This window comes from Denticeps clupeoides, chromosome 5 (genome assembly GCF_900700375.1).
Source record: "Denticeps clupeoides chromosome 5, fDenClu1.1, whole genome shotgun sequence".
Taxonomy (NCBI): domain Eukaryota; kingdom Metazoa; phylum Chordata; class Actinopteri; order Clupeiformes; family Denticipitidae; genus Denticeps; species Denticeps clupeoides.
The window spans coordinates 27436167-27452031 of NC_041711.1; the positions used below are offsets into that span (position 1 = coordinate 27436167).

At 40.9% G+C, this 15865-nt stretch overlaps 3 protein-coding genes across 3 annotated transcripts; all 3 read right to left on the bottom strand.

Moving 5' to 3' along the window:
* Window positions 1-620: 620 nt before the first annotated feature.
* On the bottom strand, window positions 621-4835 carry rab25b (RAB25, member RAS oncogene family b). Its single transcript, XM_028979586.1, has 5 exons — window positions 4573-4835; window positions 2553-2748; window positions 2059-2252; window positions 1218-1298; window positions 621-1104 (listed from the first exon to the last, which is right to left on the bottom strand). Exons 1-5 carry the CDS (start codon window positions 4607-4609, stop codon window positions 977-979), a joined length of 636 nt encoding a protein of 211 aa, XP_028835419.1. The 5' UTR covers window positions 4610-4835; the 3' UTR covers window positions 621-976.
* Window positions 4836-5662: 827 nt separating this feature from the next.
* On the bottom strand, window positions 5663-7120 carry lamtor2 (late endosomal/lysosomal adaptor, MAPK and MTOR activator 2). Its single transcript, XM_028981088.1, has 4 exons — window positions 6694-7120; window positions 6234-6396; window positions 6053-6142; window positions 5663-5975 (listed from the first exon to the last, which is right to left on the bottom strand). Exons 1-4 carry the CDS (start codon window positions 6759-6761, stop codon window positions 5919-5921), a joined length of 378 nt encoding a protein of 125 aa, XP_028836921.1. The 5' UTR covers window positions 6762-7120; the 3' UTR covers window positions 5663-5918.
* An 873-nt stretch (window positions 7121-7993) lies between these two features.
* ubqln4 (ubiquilin 4) lies at window positions 7994-13279 on the bottom strand. The gene is made up of 11 exons (XM_028980522.1): window positions 13133-13279; window positions 11965-12116; window positions 11704-11867; window positions 11115-11377; window positions 10836-10994; window positions 10513-10747; window positions 10096-10235; window positions 9923-10006; window positions 9680-9795; window positions 9359-9527; window positions 7994-9169 (listed from the first exon to the last, which is right to left on the bottom strand). The coding sequence occupies exons 1-11, from the start codon at window positions 13277-13279 to the stop codon at window positions 9017-9019; spliced, it is 1782 nt and encodes a 593-aa protein (XP_028836355.1). The 3' UTR covers window positions 7994-9016.
* Between the last annotated feature and the right edge of the window lie 2586 nt (window positions 13280-15865).

A 15865-nucleotide genomic window follows, 5' to 3' on the forward strand; every position in this document is an offset into this window, starting at 1 on the left:
CAAAAAGTGGAGACCTGGCCTCCACAGTCACCGGACCTGAACCCAGTCGAGATGGTTTTGGGTGATCTGGACCGCAGAATGAAGGCAAAGGCAAATCTACCAGTGTAAATGGTCATGAAAATAAAGAAAACACATTGAATGAGAAGGTGTGTCCAGACGTTTGGCCTGTACTGTATATTATAGTAAAAATATAGCTTAGATTTCTTCTTTGAACTAGTTAGAATCCCATTTTCCTAGCCAAGAATATACTTATACGTACATAACTTGCATAAGACTGAAATGCAGTTCCTCAGACAAAAAAAGATTCTTACTAATTTGTAACCACTATGTTAATACAGCTGCTTAGAGGATAGCTGACATGGGTGGGGTGGGTTGCAAAGAATTTGAACTGTATACTGTCTGAGAACACTTTTTAAAACGAAGGTCTTATTAAAAGAGTAAAGGAATAAGTGCGTAAAAGAATAAATAAAGACTACAGACTACATTTGAAGTAGATCTTTAAACTAGAACATTATGTTCTGTTAGAACAGAATAGACACAAAAGGCTGTTTTGTCTGTTTTTGCTTCTTTTGTATGTCGAAAAAAAATCAGATGCAGTCAAGACAAAGAACAAAGCAGAATGGAAGTAATAATTTATTATTAAAGATGAAACAGTTGAGAATTATGGTGAATTAATTGTTGCTTTTGTATTTTGTCACCATTACATGCAAATAAGGTGCCGGCATTTACACCTCTTTCATAGATTTTACATTAAATATTTGAGCTGAGAAGATTCATGAACACATTTTACTGTATACAAAAACATTTAGCTGCTAACACACAGACTGTGACATAATACATCAGTTTCCGACATTTCAGTGTTGTACTGCTGCATGTCTTCTTGCTCACAAAGTGGTTTATGCTCAGTGTGAAAACAGGAGCTGCGGCGGCATACACGTTATGAAGGAACACTTCTTCACAAATGTGACGAATCCCGTTATAAATTCTTACAGCAGGGTCTCCTCTCCTGTTCGCTGTCGGCTGTCAATGCGGCAGGGCTGGACAGTGACACTGCACTGATTGAGCCTCGGGTTACTTCTTTACTGGCCACTTTCCTGTGGATCGCTGCACAGTTGATAACACACACACACACACAAAAATCATCAACAAACTATATTTCCTTAACTTTGAAAACATGAAAAGACATTTTAGAACTTCCAGCCCAGTCCTCCCGATACCTTGTAGCACTTCATTGAATGCACTTTCAACATTTGTGGACTCTAATGCTGAAGTCTCCATGAACAGCAGGCCGTTCTTTTCTATATTTGAGACAGGGAAAAAAATCTTTAACACCCTCCATGTTCATCAGCCACAACATTAAAACAATCGGCAGGTGAAGTGAATAACATATTCACACAGTCTAATGTTAGGAACAGAAAAGATCATGAAAAGATCAGGAAAGAACATCTCATGTACCCCCTGCCTCCAGATTGCTGTACAGTACAGTCCAAAAGTTTGGAAATACCTTCTCATTCAATGTGTTTTCTTGACCATTTTCAGGACCATTTACATGGGTATGTAGATGTAAAACTATGAATGAACACATGTGGAGTTATGTACTTAATAAAAAGTGGAGACCTGGCCTCCACAGTCACCGGACCTGAACCCAATCGAGATGGTTTGGGGCGATCTGGACCGCAGAGTGAAGGTAAAGGGGCCAACAAGTGCTAAACACCTCTGGTAACTCCTTCAAGACTGTTGGAAAACCATTTCAGGTGACGACCTCTTGAAGCTCATCGAGAGAATGCCAAGAGTGTGCAAAGCAGTAATCAGAGTAAAGGGCGGCTATTTTGAAGAAACTGGAATATAAAACATGTTTTCAGCTATTTCACCTTTTTTTATTAAGTACCTAACTCCACATGTGTTCATTCATAGTTTTGATGCCTTCAGTGAGAATCTACCAATGTAAATGATCATGAAAATAAAGAAAAACACATTGAATGAGAATGTGCGTCCAAACTTTTGACCTGTACTGTACATACACACAGTGAGCTGACAGGGTATTCATGGTACACTTACCTGCAAAGTCCTTTGCATCTTCAGTGGGCACAGATCGCAATGACAACAGGTCTGCCTTGTTGCCAACCAGCATGACCACTATGTGGGGGTCTGCATGATCATACAGTTCCTTCAGCCAACGTTCTGCACTCTCATAAGTGAGGTGTTTTGAAATGTCATAAACCAGGAGTGCTCCAACCGCACCCCTGTAATAGCTGTGTAGGACACAGAGGTAAACCCCAGTTAATACAACATTGTATTATTTGAATACAAATGGAAAATGTAATTGAGCAGACAAACAGACTCTTTAAACATAATGAGTGTGTAATTTCTAGTCTTGCAAACATAGCACAGAAATTTAAAACTCAACTATTCACATGACTATACTGTGTGTCTGTATATGTATATGCAAATTGCTTATGTTTATTCAAGTGTGCTTTTATTGCATATGCAGGCAGTGAAAATTCAAATTCCTATGTTCTATGTAAAGCAGGCACTCTCTAATGATGACCTACGCCGAGGTGATGGCTCTGTAGCGTTCCAGTCCAGCCGTGTCCCAGATCTGAGCTTTTATTGTGAGTCCGTTCAGCTGAACGGTTCGGGTGCTGAACTCCACCCCAATGGTTGTGCGGCTGTCGTGGTTAAACTCATTTTTGGTGAAGCGTGACAGCAGGTTGCTCTTACCCACACCGGATTCTCCTATAAGAACAACTAAAAGAACAAAAACCCACCTCAAAATTTGAAACAGGAATATGTACTTATCCAACATTTTCACAATATATTTTTTTTGCAGAACCAGCATAATTTTTGCTGTCTATATAATTTCGTCATTTGCAGGTTCTGTTTTGAAAAGACAAAACTGCCATTGGTAGTGAAATGTATTTTACAATTCAAGTACCTTGATGTCATGATCAGAAATATAAAATTGCAATAAATCCTTAGACTGTATCAACCATGTAACCATTACAATACCAATATATATATATATATTTGAAGTACATGCAGCATAAAAATGATTCCCAGTGCAATGAAGCTAATACAGTTTCTACTTAGCAGCTGGCATGCATGCCATCAAACTAGCTTGACTGGACAAAGCCCTAAGGTGGGTGTTGGGGAAAAACTCGGGTGTCCTGAATAAAAGAGAAACACAATGGAGTAACAGGACACTCCCTGAGCACCACCTTGCTTTGCTTGAAAAGCAGTAAAACAGGATATTTAAAAACCTAAATAGGGAGGGACTCTGTTGCATCAACACTGCACATTTCAACACTCACATGAAATTATGTAGTAGAGATATTTCATCAGCAACAAAAAAAAGAAGTAATTCTGTAATTATTTTTCGAGCGCTTTAGAATTGGTTGCAATGGAGTCACAACTATTCAAGTTTTCTAGACTTCAACACAGCAAAATCAATCCTAACAAACCATTTAGACAAATTCACAATTTAAACACCTTAATGCATTCACTGAATAAAAATGATTAAAAAAAAATAACGAACTCTAACAATATCAGTCACCAACACAAGGACTAAACATGTTAAGGTGCACCTGACCATCTGGCCTCAGAAGATCTCTTTTTCTATAATAAGGAAGTGGCAAAAAAAAAAAACGCGGAAGTGCTGGCACAGTATATACCAAAGCTGCCAAACGGATTTGAAAGCCGTCTCCACGAGAAATGACAGTCCACAACAATGTCAGATATACATTGTTGTTCTTGTAAATGCAAACAAACTGATCACAGGCTCACTGGGTGAATGGGGGGTTGGGCAAGCAAAGTTGAAGTGATTGTGCCTTCGCATGAATATTCAGAGCAAGAAGGAACAAAGTTTGGTGTTGCACAATTTGTGTGTGTTTTGGGAGTAATTGCTCACTCTGAAGTCACTGTAATTTTGCAGTGGGTTTCATTTAGCAAGTCGACAACTATTTTATTTTCGCCCTTACACAGTAACCTATCTTAAGCAAACAGTGCCTTGGTTTCCATGGGAGAACGTGTCGAGACCTTGGATCGTTTTGATTGGCACATTTCTTCTGTAGGAAGCCTGCCTTTCTACTTGTACTCCGTGTTCTGTGATCTGGCGTGGTACCTCAAAATTCACCGCTGCAGAACAGTAGGGGGGTAAGGGGGGGGCTGAGTTTTAACATTAGCTAAGAAACAACCAGAACGCGTAAAATGTTCGCTTTTCCTACAGACCTTCATATCAGGACTTTTCTGTTATCAAATCATGTTTATCCCATTCACAAAACATGTTGTTCACACCTAAAGTGCAATACACACCTAAAATACGATCTTAACTGGAAGGTCACTCAGAGTACAGCAACTATCATGTGTCCTGATGTAGCTGTATCAAAGGCAGAATAAACTGAAATTTTCTTATACTACAACACATTCTGTCAAGTTGCAAGGATTTATTCAATTTTTTCAGAAATCTTGTCACTTTTATGCATTATTCATTCCGGAACTGAAAATAATACCTTCTCCTGTCTACAAGTCTAACATGCCCATTGTTGGCAATTAAAAGTAAATCAGGACACTCACCCTTAAAAACAAAATTGTAGGCCTCTTCTGTGCTCATGTTGACACCATTCAGTAGTTCCTCTTCAACAGCCTAGACAGGAATCTCGGAACCGGACAAGATGATAACACACACAAGACCAATCCCACTGAGTCACACTGAGAGTTGCATCAAAAAAGCTGGCTTACAGCTCATGTGGAATCTGTACGCAGACCCCGTTTCCCTGTGCTCTATACAAATCCTGCTTGTTTGCACAAGGAACTAGATGTGCTGTTCAGCCAAGCAGTTCCGCTGACAAGTGCAGTGAGGGTTGGGTGGGCGTGTCCTTGAGCCGAGGGCAGGTTGAACAGGTAGGACAACTGCAGGTGTAATCATGAGACAAGCTAGCTAAAGCGCCTGCTTGTCCACCAAACACCTTATCTTTGTCGTACTGAACTACTTTGTAATCGCTCATTTTGCCAAGATTAATTATAACCTCTAGCTCATTTCCATTCCATTTTTAGATTACTGTGTAATATACAATGGATTTATGTGCATTCTTCCTACTTACATGTGATGTACTGATGTAATATAATGTAGATTGAAATGGAATTTACACATATCCTCAACTGTAACAGTTGTTATTTATTTCCTTAAAATGCTTCTTTCTGTTTTAATTTTCAGTAACTTAAACGTGATATCCTTATGACCAATTAGATCATGAGGCCAAAATAAACACCTCCATGGCAATAAAAAAACTTCCTTGGATTCTGGACCACATCTGAATGAATTGACCACAACGGGTTTCAGTAATACGATTTATCCCATTATGTTTATACAACATTTTAACTGAGTCACTGGGGACTCATGTGACCTTGGGTTTCTTGGTTGAATCAGGAAGGGCATCTGGCATAAAACTTTGGCCAAATCTTTATGCGAACAACCAGTTGATCCGCTGTGGTGTGGTGGGAGAAGCCAAAAGGTGCAGAGCATTTTAATTACTTTAAACCAGAAGAGAGAAATCTCTACATGTGTATCTGTATCCACTTGTGCAGGTTTGCTTCATGCTGCACTGGACCATAACATGAAGTTCACAACTAATGAAGCCATTTTGAGCATCACATACAAATCTTACTTACTTTAATTCCTTTAATTAATCATTAATAAGCAAAGACATTACAACATGTAAAGCATCAAATACAAATGGTTGTGAATCACACATCATAAAAGATGATTTCTCCACACAAAACAAATAAATAGTTAAACAATTGTTTCCACTGAGCATTCATTTGAGAAAAGACAGGTCAAAGTTCAGCTCACTTATATCACTCAAGCACAGTGCGCCATGTTTGGCCATAGGAGTCAAAAGCAGGAACCAATCTGTACTTCACTATGATGCAGCCACTTGTGTCAAAGGTTCTTCCAAGTACCGCACCAGAGCCTCAGCCTGAAATGATGTTTAAATACGATTAATATGATACAAATGTCAATAATACTTGAGTTCTATAATAAAAGTTCACTTACCTTGGCTTTTAGCATACCAAAGCCTACTGTTTCTTTGGCATACATGCACAGCAGTAAATTAGCTACACGAGTAATAGCCACCCTACCCTCCTAAAAGACACAAGACACGTACAAGGACCATTACAGAACATAAAAAAACCTACAAATTATCTTAACTCAAGCTTCTTCTTTCAGGCAGTACCATGCAATCCATCAGAATGAACTTGAGTTTGTCCTCATTGAACGCTTGGTGTCCGTTTCTGTCGTAGGCTGCCCAAATGTTGCTGGCTATGGCGGCCGTGACTCGTGCATCGGTGTCCCCGTAGCCAGAGTAGGCCAGAAGAGAGCCTTCGTTGTTTAACAACCTGGGGGGTTATTAATTGCAGCTTTTTAATTGATTTATTTATTTGCTAACTGGCCCCTACAAATGTGTCGCGTGAAGTACTGATCTTCAAAAGTGCGTTATTCTAACGATCTATGGCAAGCAAAGGTGCAAAGACACCTGGGACCATTAGTCAGCTTCCCCTATCTGTATACCAGCAACTTGAAGACACTACTATGCGTCGGCATTCTGAAAGAAACATTTATACACGTAACAGGAAAAAAAAGAGTGGTGAGCTAATGTTTACTAGCACACTCGGCAACATGCTAGCAGTACTTACAAAGTGCTCTGGACCCCGTTTGTGTTCGCCTGACTTAGAACCTGAGTCAAAGCCTTCGGTCGTAACATAATTTTCTTTTTATAAAAACTACACGATACACGGAAATCGCTTCAGACGTATTTGTATTTTCAAAGCAGTCCTCTGTAAACTCAATGGTGATTCCATCAATGTCATGTGACTCTGAGGCAGACTTGCGTGTGGTGCATGCTGGGAAATGTAGTGCCATCAAGACAAAGCCGCCGCGCGCTTTGGCGTCGTAAGAACGATCAATCGTCGAGAGCAGGCCCCCTGTGGCCACAAAACCGGAGCTGTATGTAAAAGGAAACATTTCTCTAGAGTATAACACATCAGTGCTAATAACACTTCCGCTGTCAACGGGAATCCCAGAACATTTGAGCAGGCGGTACTTTTAAGTTTTGGCATTTTTCTGATTCACCAGGAAATACGGTTACATGCTACAGGTGGACCGATTTTCTAAAATGACAGACGGAAAACTGAGCCAGTGTCTTTCGACATCAGATACACTTTACTGCATTTTAAAGGCTTTGAGGGTTTCCCAAAGTATGTGGTTCATTGACTAACCTTGGTAGGTGAGTGACTCACCTAAAGACAAGGCGGTAACTCCCGAATTCCACAAATCTGAAGCCAGTTTGTGGGATATGCTCGAAAAGAAGCCTTCTATGAAGCCTCGACCTCCCTACCTCTGCTGCTATCATTCTCGTATAAAATTACTCAGCATAACGTTAGAGGCCATTAAAAGTCCATGCATGAATGGCTCAGAATTGTTTGTGGCAGGTGCGTTATAGTGCATATTAGATACAAAAAGACCATTGAATTATATAGGTCAGAATCACTTTATGATTGCAGAGGGAAATAAGAAACCAAACCAGGTTTTCCTGTTTGTCCTCTTAGCTGCAACCTGATGTTAACGCATCATTTGAAAATGATAACGCCAGGTCACGATCCTGATCCTCCAATCCTTCACAAACCAATGGAATCAAACCCATTACCAAAATGAGAAATGTAATCAGTCAATCTAGTCACGCACCACTGTTTTTCAGTACAGCGGAAGGAGAATCCCCCACCATAAATTCTTTTCATTCCACAAAGCACACAATCTGCATTACTTATGAGACGGAGTATAAAAAAAAAAAAAAAAAAATCCAAGTAGGATTGAAGCAAAACAGTTTCAATACAATGTACTTTAAGTGCAACACTCAGAAACACTGCCCTGGGAATCCCAACTCTGAAAAAGTATTTACTGTAAAAGCTGAACAGATTATTGAAGTGCAGCAAGAGGCAAAGTTGAACACATTTTAATTCACATCAAATTTCATGTTAGTTCCATTAGACTGCTGGAGTATAGTTGTTGCACAATTTGGAAAATATAGCATTATTACTATCATGCTTTTATGAGTGTTACTGCCCAATCAAATGCATGATGCTGTATCCACAGCAGCACTTTTTCTATGGCAAAGCATAGGGACAGTCAATATGAAGGTTGTATTCTTACCATTGCTCTTCAGCTTAGAAATATTTTATTGATACCATGTTACATTCTCAACCATTAGATTTCATTTACACATTGATCAAGCCGTGACTAAACCAACTGACTTCAACTGCCAATTCAAAAAAATAAAAAATAAAACTAAGTAGCTGAGCCATCCCCCAGCCATTATCCGTGGGAGGGTGTTACAGTGCTCAAACGTGGATGGCCACATCCATATGTAGCTGATAACACATCAAATGTCAAGAAGTCTTAAAGCAGTGTGAAATGAAGTGAGTCCTAAGGGCAGGGAGGGTAATGTGTATAGCTCTTGCAATAAATACTGATCTTAATCCAGCATGACCAAAGTGAAGCTGAGAAATTAAATGAATGATTATTGTAAAAAGCCAGGAAGTAGAAGTACTAAGAATTAAAAGGCTTATTCCAACCTAACACAAGTACAGCCAGGTTATGCTCAGTTAATAGGAATGGTTTCCTAAACAGAGGTGTGTGGATGGGGCGGGCCAGAAAAAAAATCTCAGCTTGTTCACCTTGTTAAGGAACTTCGCAGTCAATAAATGAGGGGATGTGTTAGTATGTCATAATTTTATAGTGATTACATTGTTGGTTCACAGGAATTAAGTTGAAAGCCCAACTTTCCTATTATTCAGATCAACAAAAAGAAAAGAAAAAAAAAAAAGAAAAAAAAAAAGAGAGATGAGATGTAATTGGAATTCAGTCTGTATGGGGCTTTTCCAGATTTCATGTGCTGAAGGATTGTGTTCATACATCATCTCTCCTCTAACTCCTTCACATCCTGCCTTGACAGCTGGGGAGTTACGAGGGCTGAGAGCCGAGTAGTCTTTCGATGGCGGCGTTGATGTCACCCCCTGTGGCGATCAGAGCCTGTAGGTTTGCTTCTCGGTTAATGAAGCCCATGGCACTCAGCTGCTCCAGTTGCTGCTGAAATCGCACCTCTGGAGTCTGAGTCTACAAGGTGTTTAAATAAATAAATAAAGTGTTACATTTCCATTTATTGTTCCAATCACCAAAATAATCGTTCATGCTACTATGCATTTTATGTAAGTTTAAATTTACTCTGTGAAACGTCACCCCTTAAAATGAATGACGAACAATCAGAAATGAAGACGACAGTGAGGTAAGATTTGGGATATGTACCGACTGACTTCCTCCAGCAAACATCTGTAGCATCTGCTGAATGAGCTGCTGCTGAGAGGGGTTGGCTCCAGCAGCAGGGGTGGAGGTCGGAGCTGATGCTGGAGGGGTCTCTGAGGGCAAGCCACCCCCTGTAGAGAGTGGGGCTCCTGGGATGCCACCAGGGATCAGGCTACAAAAAGAAAACAAAAACAGTCCTAAAGATAGGAGTTCATAAACATAAATTATCACAAAACATAACTTTTAGATCATGTCATGATAGCTTTACTGTCTAAAATATAGCTTGCAGAGTAAGTGAATGGCATCATTGGCATTTGTATGTACTTAGGCATGAGTCCGGGTGCCTCTGTCTGAAGAGTCTGCAAACCCTGCTGGATCTGCATGAGGGCCTGCATGGCCCTGGGGTTGGTCATAACTGACAGGGCTTCAGGATTTTGCATCTGCAAGCAGAAGGCAAACATCTTCATCTCTTGTATACATTAATGAGTGATAGCAACTTAGAACAAACACTGAAAAATATATTGAATGAAACATTGAACAGCTTTAAAGCTGGAATTGTCATCACACCTGCTGTAGAAAAACTGGCAACTGATGTCTCAGTTGCTCCTGCAGTTGTGGGTTGCCTGCAAACAGGGGGTTGTTCATCAGGACCTGTGAGAAAGACATTAATATTAACACAAGACCGTATATAAACCTAAACCTTGACTTAACCAATTAGTTATGTTTTTTTTTTGTCTGACCTGGGATGCAATTTCTGGGTTCTGGGCTAAGGACTGCATCATGCTGCGCATGTAAGGCGCAGACAGCATGTTCTGCATCAGCTGAGGGTTCTCTGAGATCTGCTGCATCAGGCTCTGCATGCCAGGACTGTTGAATATGCCTAGATTGGGGATGACCAGATGATTAGGATCATGCAAACAGCTATACTTCCTATAAATGTATCTGTACAACTATGTACAAATATACTTCCAATTTAAGATTACACATGTGAAACATTATATATGTAGTGAACATATAGTAAAATAGATTTGACTATAGAATCACATTTATATATTTACATCTTTGTAAGAATATTTTGAGTGTAAATATTATTATATTTTATATTATAAACACACACAAACACAACCCCCATTAGTCGTTAGTAATATGTTTAGCACCGTTTCCAACGGTAGCAGAGCCAACGCCCAGAGGGTTTGACACACTGGGCGTCGATCCACTTGTAGAGGTGGTGGTGGTAGTGGTGGCAGTAGAACCCGCTCCCCTGTTCTCAGTGGTGGAAGATTCACTAGGTCCCCATGGGTTTGGTAAGGGCTCCCTGTTTTCTGTCCTAGAGGGCTGGGCACCAGAGCCATCTGGACTGCCTCCCAAGGCAGAAAAGGGATTGTTTCCAAACTTTCAACAAAAAAAATAAAATAAATAAAAGCACTTAAATTTAAGAATAGAGAACAATAACATTACATATTAGCACAAAATAACTTACCTGTTCTCTTGCGGCACTAAACATGGGCTCCTGAATGTCTGTATACATCCTCCTTAAGGCATTATACCCCCCAGGGATGCTCTCCAGGTTGCTAAGTGCACGGTCCTGGTTACGCATCATCTCTTGCATCATTGCAGGGTTCCTTGCCAACTCCATAGTCTAAAAATAAATTAGATAAGAAAATAAAAAGCTATTTAAAAACACCACATGGTATTTCTTTAAGACCTTCAATTCTATGACTATTCTGTAATAATGCAGGGTCTGAGTCCTTTGTATCACCTGTCTCATGAGCTCTGGGTTGTTAAGCATGTGTGAAATCTCTGGGTTGCGTTCCATAAGTTGTTGCATTTGTGGATTGGCCATAATCATCTGCCTCATGAGGTCTGGGTTGGACATCATGTTCTGCACCAGCGGGTTCTCCATGATCTGAGATAACATCTCAGGATTGGACATGAGCTGGCGTTGCATTTGCTGCTGTAGCTCCATGAAGTTAGATGAGCCCATGCCAAGGCCAGCCAAATTGGACAAATCACCAAAGCCAGCTACAAAAACGATAAAATGTATCTGTCCAGTCAGTGTCAGAAGGATGCTATGGCCAACGTTTGAAGAAACAAACAGCAACAAATCAATGTCACGTAATGGTCAGTGTCAGAATGACTAAAAAAAAAAAAAAAAAAAAGATTCCAGTGGAATTTATGAAACCAAGTGATATGGCTAAAACATTTAAACAATCTCTTAATCATGTGTATATATAAACAGATACCTTGTTAATCACAGATGAAAATTCAGTTTCCAGCAGTTTAACTTATAGACAAATATGTTACTCAAAACATTTTCAATACTGATTGTCTTTTAACCTTATACTCACATAGTAGGTTGCCGGGCTGTGCAGGGGCTGCAGAAGGCCCGGTGCCCTGTGACTGGTTTGCAGTGGAGGCTGGAGGAGGGTTGCCAGCGCCAGCAGTGCTCCTGTTCGAAGACGACACACCAGGGCTGGGGGCCGAGGCTTGAGAAGTGCTGCCTCCCGACGCCCTAAAACACCATTGTATATACATTTCACAATAAAGTAATGTGCCTATAGGTGGAATTTACTAGCAATGGGAATAAATCTTAGTGAAGAAAATTTTACTTGGGTGAAGTTTTGATGACAAGGTGCACAGTGAGTCCATCCTTAATTCCATGTTGGTTCAACGTGTCACCATCTTTAAGGATTTTACCAGCAAAAATCAAAACCAACTGGTCCTGCTTGGCTTTAAATCTCTTGGATATCTCCTCTTTGAACTACAAACACAAGGAAAAACTCTGAATTCAAAAAGTTTTATATAATTCAGTTATTTTTATAAGGACACATTAACCACCACTCATGGTTCAATTTAATGAAATTAAGCCTAATGCATTTAATTAATAAGAACATATTTGGTCAACTGTTACCAACTCACGCGTTTCACTGTCCAGTCGGTAAATCAACAGTTAAGCAGCAGAGAATTACATGTTAACAGGTTTATCTGAAACCACACACAAGGAGTGTCTCGAGAAAAAAAAAATCCCGATCAACTAAAAACGAACACGAGACAAATCGATCGCTAACACAAAAAAAAGATCAAAATTAAAAACCAGCTAACAAATTTAGTATTCTCAACAATCAGTCTATTCTAAAGAACGGTAGACAGTATACAATTTAATGAGTTGCTATCATGTCACAACGAAGCAATTAACCACTGATTGCGAAGCAAGAACGGCAGACGCGATAAGAAGCGTCGAGAATGTTCTCTGGAAATGAGGATGCAGTCATCAAACGTGGCACTGCGTGACGAGCACAAATTACGCTAAAATCGCACGTCGGCTAAACACACAAGCTAACAGTACGACGAGCGCCGTAAGACTTTACACACTTTACGTTTCGTTGGCGCTCAACCACGTTGCCGATATTTCGCTACGAGAAACATCCGAATCGGTCGCCGCCATAGTCGGCAAACGCCGCTTCACGGCGCCCAACGAGAGGGACCGGAGTCTAAGCGTTCACAACTAAAGGACCGCCGCGAAACGACGCTCGTTCTTACAACAGCGCCGCGTTTAACACACGCCGTCGCCGCATTTCCCTGACGCCGCGGGCCGCCGCTTAGCACGAGGAAAAGGAAGCGCTGTGCGACGTTAGCACGGCGGCTAGCCTCTCCGCCTCGCCTAACAGGCCATTCATGTTGCCTAGTCAGGTAGCTAGCAAGGTAGGTGGCTAACTAGCTAACCCGCTAGCAAAACAAGCGGCACTTTGGCGAGCGAAAAAATAATTTTAAAAATACCTGCGCAACAGAAGAGTCTTCGGATATCGCTATCTCCTCCTTATCCTTCGGGGTTTTGACGGTGACCATGATGATGGTCCCGCCTTTGGCAGCATTTTCGTCGGCGTTCGTGTTCACGGCCGGATCCGTGCCGCTGTTCTCCGCCATCTTTGCTCCTCTTTTACTTGATTACATCATCGAGCCGACAAGACCCGAAGGCTGAGCTGGACGCTGTTTTTGTCGCGATCCTTCAGCAACTCCGCCCCCTGGCGGCGTGGAGGTGCCACCGCGGAGCAAAGTAAGCGGTACGTTACGAGTGCTTAACACCGTGACCACAGAGTCCAGAGAGTGAGCCGATGTACCGGAGTTAAATGGTTACACTAGATTTTTTACGTGTATTTCTTCTTTCTTGTGTCTTTTATTTTCTTATTTTCTAAAGACTTTTATTTTGTTGACCTGTATTCTGATGTGGGTAAGGGAATTATAACGACAATCAGGGTGTTTGTTCAGTTGTAGAATGTTAAAATGTGTTAATGTTCCTGGTTATGTTAAATATGTTTCTGTATTTTTGTTTGTTCAATTTATGATTCTTATAAAAAGTCATGTGGGTTCTAAAAACTTTGATCACCCCCCGAAAAGTGGTTGGATGCGGCCGTGTCCTTGGGTTAGTGGGTTGGAGACCCGGTTTAGTTCTCTAGGACACATGGCATGAGCTGTGAGAGAGAGAGGTGCAGAGAGACGCGAGTTGTGACTTTGCTTTTATACACAATACACTTTGCACGGAAAATCTCGTGGGTGTCGGCTCGTCATTGCGGTACAAGAAAGGAAATAAAAAAATTACACAACGCAGAAGAAGAACCGCTACACCAGGACGGGATTTGTACATTTCGATGACAAAGAACTGGCCTTCCCTCCAGCGGTGGACAGATCTGCCAGTCTTATGTGAACGTGTGAGGGCCGCCAGTTTTAACTTGAAAAAGCTTAACGCGTCTCGGGGGACTGTTTTGGAGATTCGGATAGCGTAAGGTCAAAGACAAAGATGTCCCCAGGATTCACATAAAAAGGTCAAACAAGAAATGGGCATAAGCTCTAATGAATTTTGCACACGTGACGTGTTGACAGTTGGGATGTACGAGCATTTAATGATTTTAAACTTTTTTTTTTTTAATAAAAAGAGGGACCGAAAAGGCTTGTTCTCAAAATAGAGTAGTTTTAATAGCAGCGTGTCAAAGTGTTCTTCCTGACTCGATGTACACGATGGACACCCAACAGTGCATGTAAAAAAAAAAAAAAAATACAGGCTCCTGTTCAAGTTACCGCAATACATCATTTCTAAAAAATGTTTACTACTAACGTAAAGAATTTATACGTCACACAAATATACTTTGAGTTAGACCTAATGTTCAAAGTTAAATGGCGATCACATTTTCTGTAAATCAGCAGAAAGGGTCTGAATTAACTAGTTGATAATCGATTGCTTCGGTGTGCACCCACATGCTGCTATGAGCCACACGCTCTCTGAGCGACTCCGATTGGCAAAGAAGCTGTAAATGATGCGACTTTTACGGTTTTAACGATTATAGGATGTATTTTATGAGTTTACAATATAGACCCGGTGTAGTTGGGACTAAAAGGATTCGGTTCAATGGAGACGTCAAATTCGTGACTGGATCCGGGTGAGTCGCGGATCACACAGCGATATAAATTACGTGCTTCTCCGTTGCAGGGGAAACAGTTGCCTTTCTTTTGTGTGCGTTTATGCATTTTATCAGGTACCTGAAACAATAAATGTTCCCAATAACGTTTGTAGTTGTAAGTAAGAGCGCGGGGAATGACCATTACATTTACAGCATTTACCAGACGCCCTTATCCAGAGCGACTTACAATCAGTAGTTACACGGACAGTCCCCCCCTGGAGCAACTTAGGGTTAAGTGTCTTGCTCAGGGACACAGTGGTTTGAACCGAGGTCTTCTGGTTCATAGGCGAGCGTGTTACCCACTAGGCCACTACCACCCTGCAACGTTCGAATGACTTAAGAGGTCTAGGGTGCGTCCTGCCCTGCCACCCTTCTCCTCTTTTCCCCAAGAAGGCCCCCCTCGACCCACCCATCAAAGGTGTCTCTGCGTATTCTGTGTACGTTAGAATTTCGTAAGCTGAGTGTGACTAGGGTGGCAGAACCAGAAGACCCAGGTTCAAATCCCGCTTGTCAATCAGTAAATACTGATTGTAAATCGCTCTGGATTAGGGCGTCTGATGAATGCCGTAAATGTAAATGTAATGCTATCAACTCTCATTGCAATAGATTTGTTTTGTTTTTTAGTTGAATTATGCAGGTTATAGGTCACATTAAAGACTTGGCATTTTAACAGGGGTGTCCACATGGACTTAACATGAATAATTGGTGAAACTGCTATGCACTGTTTAAATTACCTTCATGAGCTTGTGACTCAAAGGGGCTGTTTGTTCGGCAAACAAGTCATGGTTGTTTGAGTTTTTCTGACCTTTCTCAAAGTCAGATATGACAAAATGGACAACTCCTCCTGAACAAACGTCCTTCAGTCCCAGTCTTATAAAAGTGCCTGCCAATTTCATAAGAGCTCCAATGGGCATGTATTGAACTACTCGTTTAGCCAAGAACGACTTGAAAAAAGGCAAGTGCTGTTAATTTGACCTTAAATTCTGATTGTTGTGTTTAGTATAAGATTTAATATGGATGTTACGTTGATTTGTGGTTTTTCCACAGTGTGAGGAAC

What these genes read in the sequence shown, in the direction of transcription:
- ubqln4 (XM_028980522.1), bottom strand. Translation starts at nt 13,279, where the DNA reads ATGGCGGAGAACAGCGGCACGGATCCGGCCGTGAACACGAACGCCGAC. An exon ending in AAGACTCTTCTGTTGCGCAG is followed by an intron (nt 12,117 to 13,132) that starts GTATTTTTAAAA and finishes TTGTGTTTGTAG; the next exon opens with TTCAAAGAGGAGATATCCAA. An exon ending in ACAGCCCGGCAACCTACTAT is followed by an intron (nt 11,378 to 11,703) that starts GTGAGTATAAGG and finishes TCGTTTTTGTAG; the next exon opens with CTGGCTTTGGTGATTTGTCC.
- lamtor2 (XM_028981088.1), bottom strand. Translation starts at nt 6,761, where the DNA reads ATGTTACGACCGAAGGCTTTGACTCAGGTTCTAAGTCAGGCGAACACA. An exon ending in AACGGGGTCCAGAGCACTTT is followed by an intron (nt 6,397 to 6,693) that starts GTAAGTACTGCT and finishes ATAACCCCCCAG; the next exon opens with GTTGTTAAACAACGAAGGCT. An exon ending in TTGGTATGCTAAAAGCCAAG is followed by an intron (nt 5,976 to 6,052) that starts GTAAGTGAACTT and finishes ACATCATTTCAG; the next exon opens with GCTGAGGCTCTGGTGCGGTA.
- rab25b (XM_028979586.1), bottom strand. Translation starts at nt 4,609, where the DNA reads ATGAGCACAGAAGAGGCCTACAATTTTGTTTTTAAGG. An exon ending in CTACAATTTTGTTTTTAAGG is followed by an intron (nt 2,749 to 4,572) that starts GTGAGTGTCCTG and finishes TTGTTCTTTTAG; the next exon opens with TTGTTCTTATAGGAGAATCC. An exon ending in ATTCAATGAAGTGCTACAAG is followed by an intron (nt 1,105 to 1,217) that starts GTATCGGGAGGA and finishes TCAACTGTGCAG; the next exon opens with CGATCCACAGGAAAGTGGCC.